The sequence below is a fragment of the Neophocaena asiaeorientalis genome, unplaced genomic scaffold (genome assembly GCF_003031525.2).
Source record: "Neophocaena asiaeorientalis asiaeorientalis breed wild unplaced genomic scaffold, Neophocaena_asiaeorientalis_V1.1 scaffold78, whole genome shotgun sequence".
NCBI classification, from domain to species: domain Eukaryota; kingdom Metazoa; phylum Chordata; class Mammalia; order Artiodactyla; family Phocoenidae; genus Neophocaena; species Neophocaena asiaeorientalis.
Genome location: NW_020175018.1, coordinates 19,281,923 through 19,297,699, shown reverse-complemented (window position 1 = coordinate 19,297,699; position 15,777 = coordinate 19,281,923). Strand labels below are relative to the sequence as shown.

At 66.5% G+C, this 15,777-nt stretch overlaps 1 protein-coding gene across 1 annotated transcript in view; it reads left to right on the top strand.

Moving 5' to 3' along the window:
* Positions 1-15,777, top strand: part of NOTCH1 (notch receptor 1) — a 52,122-nt gene that overhangs the window by 27,958 nt on the left and 8,387 nt on the right. The window contains 21 exon segments of the mRNA XM_024762427.1: positions 1,364-1,486; positions 1,983-2,216; positions 2,577-2,732; positions 2,876-3,061; positions 3,367-3,480; positions 4,203-4,316; positions 4,602-4,835; positions 4,911-5,021; positions 5,594-5,786; positions 7,168-7,313; positions 7,563-7,676; positions 9,421-9,540; positions 9,852-10,004; positions 10,691-10,919; positions 11,611-11,812; positions 12,802-12,955; positions 13,085-13,269; positions 13,733-13,865; positions 14,018-14,275; positions 14,351-14,463; positions 15,174-15,741. Of these exon segments, the coding sequence (XP_024618195.1) occupies positions 1,364-1,486; positions 1,983-2,216; positions 2,577-2,732; positions 2,876-3,061; positions 3,367-3,480; positions 4,203-4,316; positions 4,602-4,835; positions 4,911-5,021; positions 5,594-5,786; positions 7,168-7,313; positions 7,563-7,676; positions 9,421-9,540; positions 9,852-10,004; positions 10,691-10,919; positions 11,611-11,812; positions 12,802-12,955; positions 13,085-13,269; positions 13,733-13,865; positions 14,018-14,275; positions 14,351-14,463; positions 15,174-15,741 (3,840 nt within the window).

Here is a 15,777-nt window from a genome sequence, read left to right as displayed (position 1 = left end):
CGGTTAGGCGGTTGGGCAGGAACGAGGAAGGGAAGGGTGTTTCAGGAGGGGGGCGGGATGAGGTTTGGGTGCTGGAGGGGAGCCCAGGGTCTGGCTGACCCAGGGGTGAGCCGAGGGTCGCCCCAGCCCCCATGCTGCCGCAGCCCAGCTCGGCCCCTGCAAAGAGGAAGTGCTCTGCCCGCCCACCGTCCGTGAGCCCCGGGCCTTGTCACTGCAGCGGCCGCCTCTGCGTGCAGACGCCAGGCGCACGCACTTCCTGCGTGTCAGTGGCGCTCCCCTCGCCGCCTGCCTGCCGCGGCGCTGCTGGCCGCCCGGCTGGGCTGGTCAGCTGTCCACAGGGGGCTGGGCCGGGCGTGCCTCCCGGTTCTGGGTTCAGATGCCTTCTTGGTGGTTGTGGAACCCCAGGCCTGGGACCTTGTGTCTGGCCACGTGGGTCAAGCGGGGCCGTGGAGGTGGGCGGAGTGGGGGGCCAGCCAGAGGGTGCTGCACACCTGGGGCAGGTGTGGCCCCACCTGGGGGGGTGAGGTGAGACCCAGCCCGCTTTAGAACTCACCCTCCAAGGCCAGGGAGAAGCAGCGCTTCCGGCCCACCGCATACAAGGGGGTCCGGAGTGAGGGCTCCGGGCTCCCGTGCGGGGGCCTCGGAGGGAGGGGCAGGAGGGAGTCCAAGGCACCCCGGGAGGAGCATTAATCAGTAACTGGCTGCAGGTTGGGCTATTGCCAGACGCCCCTTTCTCGGTTGATTATTGAACCAGCGGGAGTTGAATGGATTAATAGCTAACTGGCTGGCCACAGGCTGGGGGAGGATGTGGGCCCTGCCCACGCCTCTGTTCCTGGGAAGCCAAGAGCCACACCTGCAGTCCCCCCAGGACTGCCCACCTGGGTCCCACTGTCTCCCCGCTCCGGTTCCCTGCTTGGGGGGCCCCCGGGCCCAGTGCAGCCCCTGCAAGGCGGGGTATCTGTGGCCACACACGGGGATGTTGCAGAGAACCCCCAGCATGGGGCGGGCCAGCAGACACTGCCCAGTTACTGGAGCCACTACACAGAACGTCTCTTACAGCAGAACCTCTAGAAGCTTGTAATCCTGAGTCCCTGTCTGTTCAGCCGGCTCTTTACAAAATGATTCCTTCGAGAGGAGTGTGTCGCCTGTCCTGGCCACAGGAGAGGGAAGGGTGGGGCGTGGACCCCCGAGGGTTGTGAGGCCATGGAGGGACAGCTCTCTGTCCAGAGTAGGGCGTTGTGGGTGCAGCCAGGAAGGTGCCAGAGGCCAGGTTGAGCATGGCAGGGAAGGTGAGGGCCGGGACGCGTGCTGCCCAGCCCCGTGGGGAGGCTTGACCGGGCCCCTGGCCCCCCCTGCCACACAGGCTTCACCGGCCAGAACTGCGAGGCAAACATTGACGACTGTCCAGGAAACAACTGCAAGAACGGAGGCGCCTGCGTGGACGGCGTGAACACTTACAACTGCCGCTGCCCCCCGGAGTGGACAGGTGCGTGCACGGGGAGGCCTGGGTGGGCACCACCACTGCTGGGGCACACGCATGTGGCGGGCCAGAGGGGGGCCGAGAACCTGGTCCAGGCCGGGAGGGATTCCGGAGTGACCAGGGGCTGCCCCGCCGCTGGGCTCTCAGGCCTCCGCCCCAGCAGCCAGCACAGATGTGGCATCAGCCATTTGCAGCCTGGCCCGGGCAGCCCTGAGCCAGAAGCAGGTCCCCAGTTTGAGCCCAGCTGCTGGGCAGGACACGGGGGCGCTGGCCGGTAGGACGCCGGCCCCGCCCACAGACGAGCGTGGACCCCAGTGCACCTGTGCCCGCACAGCAGCCAGATGAGAGCCCCCTCTGGCGCCAGGGGTGCAGGGGAAGGAGTGATTCAGGCTGGCGGCAGGCGGAGGAGTCATGAGGGAAGGCTTCCTGGTGGAGGGGGTCCTGCGCCCCGAGGGGGAGGGTCTGGAGGCGCCGCCTGGCCCGACGGTCCCGGCCCCCGCAGGTCAGCACTGCACCGAGGATGTGGACGAGTGCCAGCTCATGCCTAACGCCTGCCAGAACGGCGGGACCTGCCACAATGCCCACGGCGGCTACAACTGCGTGTGCGTCAACGGCTGGACAGGCGAGGACTGCAGCGAGAACATTGATGACTGCGCCAGTGCCTCCTGCTTCCACGGTGCCACCTGCCACGACCGCGTGGCCTCCTTCTACTGCGAGTGTCCCCACGGCCGCACGGGTGAGCGCCGACGAGGCGGGTTCTCGCTGCCCTCGCCCAGCGGTGGGCCCCCTCGGGTCAGGGCTCGCGTACGTGGCCTTGCGCAGACACACGGACTGCAGCTTTGCGGGGTGACCCCAAAAGAGTCAGGGTGAAGGGGCTGGCGGGGCTGGGGCGTTGCCTGCCATCAGGGCTGCTGGCAGCGAACCTCCCGGAGTGACTCGGGCGTCATGGGACGCTCCACAGGGTCACTAGCAGTGGCACAGTGCGGGGGGGGGCCCTCCCTGGGTAGCCAGGCGGGGGTGGACCCCGGCTGTGGGCAGCCCGCGTCCCCAGGCCAGGGGGCAGCGCCTCGGCTGACCACCGCCGCCCCGTATCCAGGTCTGCTGTGCCACCTCAATGACGCCTGCATCAGCAACCCCTGCAATGAGGGCTCCAACTGCGACACCAACCCCGTCAACGGCAAGGCCATCTGCACCTGCCCCTCGGGCTACACGGGGCCGGCCTGCAGCCAGGACGTGGACGAGTGCTCGCTGGGTACGGGCAGCCGAGGGGGCAGCCAGGGCGCTGGGAAACCTGGTGGAAATAGTCTGATGGAGGAGGCGGGCACACCCCAGAGCGTTCTGGAGGCCAGGGCTCCTGGAGCAGCCCCTCACTGCGCCGTGCCCGCCCACCCCCAGGCGCCAACCCCTGTGAGCACGCGGGCAAGTGCATCAACACGCTGGGCTCCTTCGAGTGCCAGTGTCTGCAGGGCTACACCGGCCCGCGCTGCGAGATCGACGTCAACGAGTGTGTGTCGAACCCGTGTCAGAACGACGCCACCTGCCTGGACCAGATCGGGGAGTTCCAGTGCATCTGCATGCCCGGTGCGCGGGGCGCCGCCCGACGGGCGGGGGTGGGGAAGCCGCGTCCGGGCCGACGGACCCCAGCGAGCACCCCGGCCGCATCTCCTCTGCCCCCCGGCCTCCGTGCTCACCCAGGCCGCGGCCCCAGCGGGTATCTGGGGAGACCGAGCTAGGCCCGTGGGGCACGGCGGAGAGACCAGAGCTGGGCAGCTGGGTCAGCCCCGGGGAGCAGGTGTGGGGGGGGGCGTCCCGAGCCCTCGGCTGTGGTGAGGGCCGCCCAGGTGGGTCCCGGTCCCCTGCACCCCTTGACCGCCCCCCTCCCCCAGGCTACGAGGGCGTGCATTGCGAGGTGAACACGGACGAGTGTGCCAGCAGCCCCTGCCTCCAGAACGGCCGCTGCCTAGACAAGATCAACGAGTTCGTGTGCGAGTGCCCCACAGGTGAGGCCGGCCCCAACCGCGCCCCCCGTGCGGGAGCCCCCCGCTGTCCCTGAGGGCTGCCGGGTCGGGTCCCCCAGCGGCTGGGTGGGAGACGGCTGACTTCCACCTCGGGAGCGGGTGGGGTGTTTTCAGGCTTCCCCCGATGGGCAAGGCTGGGTTGGGCAGGGGGTCCTGGCCCCCGACCTTGCTGAGGAGCCCGGGACCCAGAGGCCCTCCTTCCTGCTGGCGGGTGTACTCGCCGACCCCTGAGGGACCTCGGCAGGAGGCGGTCTAGCCTGCCCTGGCCGCTCGTCTCCGCCAGCCTGCAGTGGACATGATGCCCAGGAGGGCCTAAGGAGACTTTGGGGGCCCGAGTCTGTCCCAAGGGAGGGCTGGGGGCTGGGGGACGCCGGGCCCGGGGAGGTGTTGTGGGTCAGAGCCTTGGATCTCCCGAGATGCAAATCAGCTGTTCCAGACACCGAGCCGGGAACCTGATTCTCAGCCCGACGAGGCTGTAGCCATAGCAACCGGAGTCGGTCTGGGGCAGAGGCCCCTGTATGAGGGAGCCGGAGGCGTGTGACCCGAAAGGCAGGAACTGAAAGGGGCCGAGAAGAGAATGGGGGGTTGGCCCAGCCCCGGCCAAAGCACTCTCAAGGGGCCCTCCCAGGCACTCCCTGCCCTTGGCTGGCTGTGGGGCCGCTGCGCCCATCGTGTCTGACCGCCGTCCCTCTCCCCGGCTGCAGGCTTCACCGGGCACTTGTGCCAGTACGACGTGGACGAGTGTGCAAGCACGCCCTGCAGGAATGGCGCCAAGTGCCTGGACGGGCCCAACACCTACACCTGTGTGTGCACAGAAGGTGCGGGGCCGCCCGACTGCCAGGCTGAGCGGGGGGAGGAAAAGCAGGCGTGTAGGGTCCAGGGAAGGGGAACAGCCGGGAGCTGAGGCTGGGAAGGTGACCCCTCATTCTGGGGCCAAGAGCAAGGTGAGGCTTTGACCCGGGCAGTGGGGGACGTCCCCAGACATCCCCAGTCTCCCCCGGCGGGAGCGCAACTGACCCTGGGTTGGCTGGTGGCGTCCTGGGATGGGACGGCCGCGTGCCCGGGGAGCAGCCCCACTTAGCTTCTCAGCCCCCGCCCTGCAGGCTACACAGGGCCCCACTGTGAGGTGGACATTGACGAGTGCGACCCCGACCCCTGTCACTACGGGTCCTGCAAGGACGGCGTTGCCACCTTCACCTGCCTGTGCTGGCCGGGCTACACGGGCCACCACTGCGAGACCAACATCAACGAATGCCACAGCCAGCCCTGCCGCCACGGGGGCACCTGCCAGGACCGCGACAATGCCTACCTCTGCTTCTGTCTCAAGGGGACCACAGGTGCCTGGCCGGGGCTGTGACTGGGGGGCTGGGGGCGGGGCCAGGGACTGAGCGCCTCTTGTCTCCCACCGCCAGGCCCCAACTGTGAGATCAACCTGGACGACTGTGCCAGCAACCCCTGTGACTCGGGCACATGTCTGGACAAGATTGACGGCTACGAGTGTGTATGTGAGCCGGGCTACACAGGTGAGCCGCTCGGGGACCCGCAGGGCTCTGTCCCCCCGGCCCTCGTCACGGCCTCGCCTCGGGGGCCCAGGCTGTGCTCACACCTCAGGGTCTCCGGGATGGGCCAGGTCTGGGGACCGTGGGGGCAGGATGGTGTAGGCCGCCCACCGCCCAGGGCCCAGCTGTCAGACCACCAGCTTTGGCAACGGTGGCAGAGACCACGGAAGGATCGGGGCTCCGGCCGGCAGCGGACGGGCATCCCTGAGGCTCTCGTTCCTGGTCAAAGCCGGCCCAGCAGGCCCAGGGCAGAGCCAGGCTCCCGGCACACGTGCTGCCCTCCCCGGCCCTCTGCCCTGAGGGTGTCCAGGGTGTCCTGAGCCTCAGCCCTCACCGGCCAGCTCGGCCCCTGGGCCCGGGGAGGGGAGTTCGTGTGGGTGGGAGTTTGTGCCTCGGAAGGACCTGGGGAGGGGGTTTCACGGAGGGGGAGACTGAGGCCCCGAGGGCTGGGACCCACTCACCGAGACCCCGCACACTCTCCCTCCGGGGGGGTGGGCGTGAGTGTCTGAGCCGCCGCCCCATCCCCCCGCCCGCAGGGAGCGTGTGCCACATCAACATCGATGAGTGCGCGGACAACCCCTGTCACAACGGCGGCACCTGCGAGGACGGCGTCAACGGCTTCACCTGCCGCTGCCCCGAGGGCTACCACGACCCCACCTGCCTGTCCGAGGTCAACGAGTGCAGCAGCAACCCCTGCATCCATGGGGCCTGCCGGGACAGCCTCAACGGGTACGGGGCCACCCCACACTCTGCATCCTCGGGAGCCCTGCCCCAGGGAGGCGGCCTGCTCGGGGGGCTGGCGGCTGGCGGGCCAGGGAGGGGCAGTCGCGAAGCCCCGGCCTGGCCAGCAGTGGGCCCCGGGCTGAGTGGGTGGGTGCCGGATCTGCCGTCGGTGCCCGGAAATGTGCCGTCGGGCACTCGCTCGGCTCCTGGCCTGTGCCCGGCGCTGCCCTGGGCTCCGTGTGCTCACGGGAAACACATGTGTGCCGTGGCCGCAGGCAGGGTTTCTGTGACATCGCGGCGTGACGAGATGATTGCTCTGGGCTTTGTCCTGGTTCCTGAGATCACTCAGATCTATATAAGCGGAAGCAGTGTCTTCTGTTATTTGTCAAAGCCCCTTTCAAGCACACCTGAGGACGAGGCTGGGTGCCGGGGAACTGTGTGATGAGGGGGTTGGATCTTTGAGCCCCACCCGGACCTCCAAGGAGGGGAGAGGGGCTGCAGGGTGTAATCACCAACAGCCAGTGATCTAAATGGGTCACGCCTGTGTGAGGAACCCTCCATAAAAATGCAAAGTGCAGGAGTTCAGAGAGCTTCCGTGTCGGTGAACAGGTGCAGGGGTGGCGGGCGCAGCTCTGAGCCCTTCCCTGTACCTGGCCCTGTGCATCTCTTCCATCGGGCTGTTCCTGAGTTTCACCTTTTATAGTAAACTACTAATCTTGTAAGTAAACTGTTTTCCTGAGTGTGAGCCATTCTGGCCACAAGGAAGGCGTCTGATTCGTAGCTGTTCGCTCAGAAGTACAGGTGACAACCTGGCGCTTCAGGTCACTGTCGGACTTGGGGCCAGTCTTGTGGGACCGAGCCCTGTCTGTGGGGTCTGCGCTGACCCCAGGTAGTTAGTGCCAGACGTGAACTGTGGGATACTCAGCTGGTGTCCCCAGAGCTGGAGGATTGCGTGGCGTGGGAAACCCCCTACGTGTGTGGCGTCAATATTAGAGTGTAGAGAAGCTTACTTTTAGTTTCTGACACCCATTATGTGCCTGACACTGCTCTGTCTAGATGGGGCCATTGACGTGGGCAGGGACCCCATGCCCCCGTTTGGCACAGAGAGGGTAAGCACACGGTGCAGGGCCACACAGCGAGGGAATGGTGGAGGGCTTTCTGACCACTGCCCCGAACTGGGCACTGTCCCCAATCTAGTTTAACAAACCCTCACCACCTTCTTGGGCAAGGTGGGCTACTTAAAGGTGTTTAAAAGACTCCGAGGGTCAGAGCGGACCAGCGCCTCCGTCCAGTCAGATCATAGGAAGGTGGCAGAGCGGGGAGTGCCCCCAGCCTAGGCCCTCCCCTCTTGGGCCACACCTGAGCTGCTGTGTGGTCACCTCTGCAGGTACAAGTGTGACTGTGACCCCGGGTGGAGTGGGGCGAACTGTGACATCAACAGCAACGAGTGTGAGTCGAACCCCTGTGTCAACGGCGGCACCTGCAGGGACATGACCAGCGGCTACGTGTGTGCGTGCCGGGAAGGCTTCAGTGGTGAGTGGGGCGGGGCTCCTGGTGCAGAGCGGGCCCCCCAGGGCGGCAGCGCGGAGCCAGGACACAGGTCCAGCCACCGCGACCCGTGGCGGCTCCCTCCCTGGGTGGGGGGTGGGGGCGGGCGTGCAGACCTGCTGGGGTTGAGTCCAGGCCCCGGGCTCAGCGCAGGGCCCTTCCTCCACACCAGGTGGGACCTGGCCACAGCACCCAGGGTGACGGCCACACTGACTGCTGTCCCTCCCTCTCCAGGCCCCAACTGCCAGACCAACATCAACGAGTGTGCGTCCAACCCGTGTCTGAACCAGGGCACGTGTATCGACGACGTGGCTGGGTACAAGTGCAACTGCCTCCTGCCCTACGCAGGTGAGGGCGGGGCCTAGGGGCGGGGCCTGGGGGCGGGGGCGGGGCCTGGGCCACCCGCGGGAGTGGTGCCCGAGGGGTGCGCAGTGGCTTCCGGGGCTGGCCTTGCCTGCATTGCTTGGCGGGCATCTCGAAGGCTCTGCTCTGTACTTGGGCCTGGCCACATTAGGGCCTCGCCCGGCAGGTGTCATTGCCAGATGAGCCCACAGGATACCGGGTGCCTGGGAGGAAGTTTTAGTATAAGTAGGTCCCAAGTATTTTATCTGGTGAGGTGGCCCCCTTGGTGGCAGAGCTGGGAGCTGGGCCTGGGCTGTTGGCCTCCACGGCCCAATGTCCATGCCGCCTTGGGCCCCTGGCGGCCAGGCCGCCCTCTGCATCCGCTGGCCGGGCCTGAGGGATTCCTCTGATGGCGGGCCCTCTTTGTGTGGGGAAACAAGGAGCCTTCTGTTCCCGCTGAGAGCGGCGGGAGACTTGTCCCCGGGCGTCTCAGCCTCCGCCACTGGCCTGGCCAAGGGGATCGCGAGATATGGTCCTTTCCTTAGAAGAGATTTGCCAAGTGTTAAAAAATAAAAGTCCACAACGACTAGGGCCACCAGCCCCACGGGGAATGGGCAGAGGGTGCTGCCACTGGGGACGGTTGTGGCCCCCGGCGGTCCTGAGAAGGCCCCGGCGGGCGGGGTGGGGCCCATGACTGTGGTTCTCATGACATCGGGCGGCCCGTGGCCAGAGCAGTGTTTTCTTTCACCAAAGCTGGGGAGCTGGACTTTCTCTCTCGCACCGGTGAGGAAACTCTCCCCTGGTGGCCGCCCAGGGGCTTCCGCGCCCAGGGCGCACCCGAGTCCCTTTCGGACACGTTGACATCGGGGCCCGGCGGGCCGGCGGGGAGGAGCCGGCCTGTGCTGACCTGCTTCCCGTCTGCCCGCTTCCTGCTTCCCTCTGCACAATTGTCGGAAACTCTAGCGAATTTCCTGCCTGCCCGGGTCGCCGTGGAAACCGATAGAAAGAAAGGCCCTGGACAATCACACCCGCAGGCCGGGGAGATAATGGACCACAGGGAAGATAACGCTTCCTCGCGGCCTCAGGACTCAGTTCCGTGGGCTGTAAACAGGAAGCCCTGCATAGGGCATTCAGGGCGGAAAAGTCACCCGGTGTGCACGGGGGTCTAGCCAGACTCCCATCCCCGTCCCAGGGGTCCTGACACCTCACCCACCGCTCCCCTGCTAAGTAGCCCGTGCTCGGGGCTGAGGCTGGCCCGTCCCCGGCAGCGAGGGCTCGTCCCCTGTTGTCACGGCCTTTGTTCAGTGGCCTCCTGCGTTGGGTACTTGCTGCCCTTGACACAGAGCCCCTGGATTAGCTCCCAGGCCGCCGGCTCAGTGCGGGGCCCTCTGCTACCGGGAGGCGAGGAGGGGGCGTGAGGCTGGGAGCGGGTCCAGGGCCCCTGTGACGCTGGGGGGGCATCAGTCCCAGCCCAGCCCTTGCTGCTGGCGCTTTCGGCGGGGTGAGGCCCAGGCCGTGCCCCACAGCCTGTCGCGGGGCAGGGGATCATCTGGGTCGTGTTCGGGTCCTGACTCGACCGGGCGCTCACGGGGGTTCCAGTGCCACACCGTATGCCCCACTGCGGGGCAACCAAACGTGCTTTGGTGGTAGAGCCACCCGCAGGCGGTGGCCGCAGTGGTCTCTGTCAGATGGTGCCATGGGGCGTTGACCCTCCGGGCTGGGGCTCCCCGCCTGTGCCTCTTCCCCTCAGGAGCCACGTGCGAGGTGGTGCTGGCGCCATGTGCCCCCGGCCCCTGCAGAAACGGCGGCGAGTGCAAGGAGTCCAAGGACTACGAGAGCTTCTCCTGCGCCTGCCCCGTGGGCTGGCAGGGTGAGCCAGCGAGCCCAGGAGGCGCTGGGACAGGGAGGGTGGGGGTTCCGGGGAGCTTGGGCATCTGTAGAGCAAGAGGTAGTGAGCTCCCCGTCCTTGGAGAGGAGCCAGCGGGCTGCAGAGCCCTCCCAGCCTTGGACGTCTGCATCCGGCTCGGCCCCACGTTGGGGGACAGCAAGTCGGAGAGCCCCTCCTTCCCGGGATGCCCCCAGAGGACCACCCCGCGGCTGCGGAGGCCCCGCTCCTGGGGGGCAGGGGAGAGTCCTGTGGGGAGGGGGCTGAGCTAACGGCTCCCTCTCCCCCTCCCCCAGGGCAGACCTGCGAGATTGACATCAACGAGTGCGTGAAGAGCCCGTGCCGCGCAGGAGCCTCCTGCCAGAACACCAACGGCGGCTACCGCTGCCACTGCCAGGCCGGCTACACGGGCCGCAACTGCGAGACGGACGTCGATGACTGCCGGCCCAGTGAGTGGCCGGCCAGCTCCGTCCACCTCCGAGATGCTCAGACCTGTTTCCCCAGGGGGGCTCAGGGCAGGGAGCTCGTCGGGGTCGGATGGGAGAGTGGACGGGGCAGCACCCGGGTGCAGGGTTGGCGCCGGCCAGCTGGACCCTCCAGGAGGGCACCCGGTCAGGGGCCGGAGGAAGTGCTGGGGGGGTGGCCGCTGTTGACCAGCGAGGTGTTCCCACGTGGTTCTGGAGGCTCTGGAGCCACGTTGCCAGGCTTCAAGCCCGTCCTAGCATCTCCCCACCAGACTCCAGGGCTCCTCCCCCAGGGCCTTGCCTGCCCGGGCCCGGCGTGGCTCTTACTCTTGTCGTGGCCCCCCGAGGAGCGGGGCTCTCAGACCCCTGGTTCACATGACCTTGGCGTCCGGAGAAGCCGAGTATGTCATCTGGCGTCACTGGCGAGCGGGGAAGACTGACTTCAGCCTCGCTTGGTGTCACTGTTAAGCCCGGGCGTTCTTCCCTCCCTTGTGGCCTGGGCACCGGGAACACGGGGAGGGGTGTAGACCCCAAGCCCGTGATGCAGCCTGCCGGGTCAGGGGCTCCTGGCCGGACACCGTGGGGGCAGTGCCGGGGTCCCCGCAGCTTCCGTTGCCCTGGCAGCGGGGGTGGTGCCCGCCCATCAGGCCTGCCCTCCCTTCCCCTCCCAGACCCGTGCCACAACGGGGGCTCCTGCACAGACGGCATCAACACGGCCTTCTGCGACTGCCTGCCCGGCTTCCAGGGCGCCTTCTGCGAGGAGGACATCAACGAGTGCGCCAGCAACCCCTGCCGCAATGGCGCCAACTGCACCGACTGCGTGGACAGCTACACCTGCACCTGCCCTGCGGGCTTCAGCGGGATCCACTGTGAGAACAACACTCCTGACTGCACGGAGAGGTGCGTGGGGGCCACGGCCACCGGTGCGGGCGCCGTGCAGGGCGGTCCCGGGCCTTAGGCTGACGTGGGGAGGCAGATGGGCCGCGGGGCCACCCAGGGTCTGGCAGCCTGCACGCCGAGCAGGTGTCTGCCTGGTGGGCACACAGTGCCAGGCGGGTTGACTCAGATGCTCTTCCTCCTAAAAGAGCCATTGTCCATTGACCCGTGTGACTTAGAAGCCGGAACCCTGGTGGTTTATGCTGAAGAACTGGCGTCCCTCCTTCTGTCAGACCAAGGACCTTGTAACCCATCTAGTTTCCTTATTTGCCTTGGCTGCCAGGAGGCTCAGTGTTGAAGCTCATTCCTGGTTTCTGACATAACTGTCTCCCGCGTTGTCTGTGCGATTCTGTTTCCTGCTTTTTTACCTTAACCGCTGTATACCACGTGTGTGATGAAGCTCCTCAGCATGAGTTACAAGAAGGCAGAGGGAGGGAGTGTGACGTGGTGAGACTCTGAGGTCCCTGGTCCTGAGTTGGCGACCTCCTGGGACTCTCCTGTTGGCTGACCTCGGGGAGGCCAGCCGGCACTCAGACCCCTTCGGCCGCACTGATTCGAGGGGGAGACGCCAGCGTGGAGGTACCTGCTTCGGCAGGGTCCCGCTGCCCCCACCCCCGCTCACCACCGCCCCCCCCTGCTGCCCACCCACCTCCAGCTCCTGCTTCAACGGCGGTACCTGCGTGGACGGCATCAACTCCTTTACCTGCCTGTGTCCGCCAGGCTTCACGGGCAGCTACTGTCAGCACGACGTCAATGAGTGCGACTCGCGGCCCTGCCTGCACGGCGGCACCTGTCACGACAGCTACGGCACCTACAAGTGCACCTGCCCGCAGGGCTACACTGGCCTCAACTGCCAGGTGAGTCAGGGCCGCAGGGGTGCCCACCACTCGGCGCCACGGCCGCACCACTGAGTGCCCCTCGCCTCAACTCCAGCTGGCTTCGCCACCCTGGGGTATGGGTGAGAGGGCCAGGCTCAGGGGGCGGGGGTGGCTCCTGGAGATCTGGGCTGCCAGCCTGGGGCCCAGCCCTGGGCTTAGCTGCCAGATAAGGAGTCAGAGGTGAACTTGAACTGAGGTAGCAGAGGTTTACGGAGCACTGATCTGGGGGAAGACAGCTAAAAGCCAGTGTTTCCATAGGAAATACGTAAAGGTATTGAAGATTTACATTCATTGAAGATTTTCACGTAAAACGTCAGTTGCGGGCTTCCCTGGTGGCGCAGGGGTTGAGAGTCCGCCTGCCGATGCAGGGGACACGGGCTCGTGCCCCGCTCCGGGAAGATCCCACATGCCGCGGAGCGGCTGGGCCCGTGAGCCATGGCCGCTGAGCCTGCGCGTCCGGAGCCTGTGCTCCGCCACGGGAGAGGCCCGCGTACCGCAAAAACAAACAAACAAACAAACAAGAAAGCATCGGTTGCAAAAGAGCTGTTTACTTTTTAAGAAAAATCTTCCTTCAAGGAAGAGCAGCTGGGAATTCCCTGGCTGTCCAGTGGTTAGGACTCCGCACTTTCACTGCCAAGGGCGCGAGTTCAATCCCCGGTCGGGGAACTAAGATCCCGTAAGGTGCGTGGTGTGCCCCCTCCCCCCACCCCAAAAAAAAAGGAAAGGCAGCTGATGGTCCGGATTCACCGAGGGCCCAGAACGAGAGAGAGACCCGCACCCCAGCCCCTGGCGGTTCCTGAGCGGGGGCGCCCATGGGCCTCGGGGTCAATTTCTATAGGACGGGGTCATGAGCCACCTCGGGTGAGAGGTTCTCTGGCGCATGTGTGTTCCCCTGCCAGGTGGCATGGGCCCCTTGGGAGTTGGCGGGTGGGGGCGTTGTGAGCGAGGCTGCCCACTGCCGTCCGCAGAACCTCGTGCGCTGGTGTGACTCCTCGCCCTGCAAGAATGGCGGCAGGTGCTGGCAGACCAACGCCTTGTACCGCTGCGAGTGCCACAGTGGCTGGACTGGCCTCTACTGCGACGTGCCCAGCGTCTCCTGTGAGGTGGCCGCATGGCAGCAAGGTAACCGGCCGTGTCCCGACCTGGCCCAGGCTTCCCCACGACCACCGGGCGTCTGTCCTCTGAGGCGAGGAGGTTTGCTGTCCGGAGGGGAGCCCAGGCCTCATGCTCCATCCACCTTGTCCCCTGCAGGCATCAATGTTACCCACCTGTGCCGGAACGGAGGGCTCTGCATGAATGTGGGCAACACGCACCACTGCCACTGCCAAGCGGGCTACACGGGCAGCTACTGCGAGGACCAGGTAGACGAGTGCTCGCCCAGCCCTTGCCAGAATGGGGCCACTTGCACCGACTACCCTGGTGGCTACTCCTGCGAGGTGGGGACCCGTCCCTGGTGAGGGTGCGCGTGTCTGGTATGAGTGTCGGCGAGGGCTGGGCCCTGGGTGGGGAGCCGGTGCAGCAGGGAAGACCAAGCCCGTAGACGTGTACGACTTTCAGTCTTATTAAGGGAGGGCTCGGTAATCAGGAAAGACTGCCTGGACGAGTTGTCCTCTGCGGGGGGTGGGGGGCACCTGGAAGAGGAAATGGGACGGGGTTTCCCCTCCCCCAGATTTGCCCCAAGGCCCCCACCTCTATGCTAGGGAACCGGGTCTAACACCCACCTTGGCCAGTAAACTGCAGCTTCCCGGGGCCCTTCCCGGGGTCTCCCTCTGGGTCCGCCAAGTGGGGGGAACCCCCAGCTTCGCTGGGCAAGAGGGCAGCTCATGGGCCCCGTCAGCCTGCACAGGGAGTGGGGGGCGCACTGAGCCACGGGCCCGCCCCTTCGCTGTCACCCTGCAGTGCGTGGCTGGCTACCACGGGGTGAACTGCTCTGAGGAGGTCAACGAGTGTCTGTCCCAGCCGTGCCGGAATGGGGGCACCTGCATCGACCTCACCAACACCTACAAATGCTCCTGCCCCCGGGGCACGCAGGGTAGGCAGGGCCACACCCGGGGAGGGAGCGTGCGGGCCGGCGGCCGGCGTCCATTGCCTGGGCGTCCAGGCTCCCTGGTCCTGACCGCTGGCCGAGGGGCGCACCTGTGGGAGGACCTGCCGCACGGGGTTTGACGGTGCCCGGGCCTGCAGGCGTGCACTGCGAGATCAACGTGGACGACTGCAACCCCCCCATCGATCCCGTGTCCCGGGGCCCCAGGTGCTTTAACAACGGCACCTGCGTGGACCAGGTGGGCGGCTACAGCTGCACCTGCCCGCCCGGCTTCGTGGGCGAGCGCTGTGAGGGTGATGTCAACGAGTGCCTGTCCAACCCCTGCGACGCCCGCGGCACCCGGAACTGCGTGCAGCGCGTCAACGCCTTCCACTGCGAGTGCCGCGCCGGCCACACCGGTGGGTGCCGCCGGCCAGGGGCAGGGAGCGGTGCCGGGGTGGGGGTCAGCCCCTCACACCTGCTGTCGTCCCCAGGGCGCCGCTGTGAGTCGGTCATCAACGGCTGCAAGGACAGGCCCTGCAAGAACGGGGGCAGCTGTGCCGTGGCCTCCAACACCGCCCGCGGCTTCATCTGCAAATGCCCAGCGGTAGGCACAGCCGGACGGGCGGTGGGAAGGGCCCTGTGCGGCCAGGAGGGCTCCCTGGTCTGAAGGTGACAGGAGGACGCACCCGCTTGGCGCACCTGGGATACTGAGGTGGCCAGAGAACCCCGCCTCCCCCCATCCCGCACACGTGCCGGAGGACAGTGGGTGGCTTGAGTGTCTGGACTCCAACCTCCTCGTTCCCCTCGAGACCGTGTGCTTTGTGTCAACAAACTTTACGTTTAGAGCACTTCTATAGAAAAATGGTGCCGAAGGAGGGTCCCCACGTACCGCCTCCCTCTACACACCTAGTTTCGCAGTTGCTAGCAACTTGCCCTCACGGGGAACGTTGTTACCACTTGCCACCAGCATTAACACATCGTTAAATGATCAACACCGATACGCTGTTAAGTCAGGTCTGCTCTCCTGTGGTGTTTGGGTCTGACACGCGTGTAGTGCCACATGTCCACTGTTGCAGGGTCACGTGGGTTCGCCGTTGCCCTAAAACGGCCCCACGCTCCCCCCTGCGCTCCCTCTTCCCTCACGCCCAACCCCTGGGAACCCCCGAGCGTTTTATGTTGACTTTCTTGAAAGGGTCCGGCTGCCCGGGGAAAGGGGGATGGGGGATGCAGAGGCAAGGTCAGGCCTGGGTGGGTCCCTGGGTGTCTGGGGAGCCGGCCCACCCCGACATCCCCTGTGTGGCCCCCTCCCGGCAGGGCTTCGAGGGTGCCACGTGTGAGAACGACGCACGCAGCTGCGGCAGCCTACGGTGCCTCAACGGCGGCACCTGCGTCTCGGGCCCGCGCAGCCCCACCTGCCTGTGCCTAGGCCCCTTCACCGGCCCCGAGTGCCAGTTCCCTGTCGGCAGCCCCTGCGTGGGTGGCAACCCCTGCTACAACCAGGGCAGCTGCGAGCCCACGTCCGAGAGCCCCTTCTACCGCTGCCTGTGCCCCGCCAAGTTCAACGGGCTCCTGTGCCACATCCTGGACTACAGCTTCGGCGGCGGCGTGGGCCTCGACATCCCCCCGCCGCAGATCGCGGAGGCCTGCGAGCTCCCCGGCTGCCGCGAGGAGGCCGGCAACAAGGTCTGCAGCCTTCAGTGCAACAACCACGCCTGCGGCTGGGACGGCGGCGACTGCTCCCTCAACTTCAACGACCCCTGGCAGAACTGCACTCAGTCCCTGCAGTGCTGGAAGTACTTCAGCAATGGCCGCTGCGACAGCCAGTGCAACTCGGCCGGCTGCCTCTTCGACGGCTTCGACTGCCAGCGCGCAGAAGGCCAGTGCAAGTAAGGCCCGCGGGGACGGCCGCTCCGCGCCG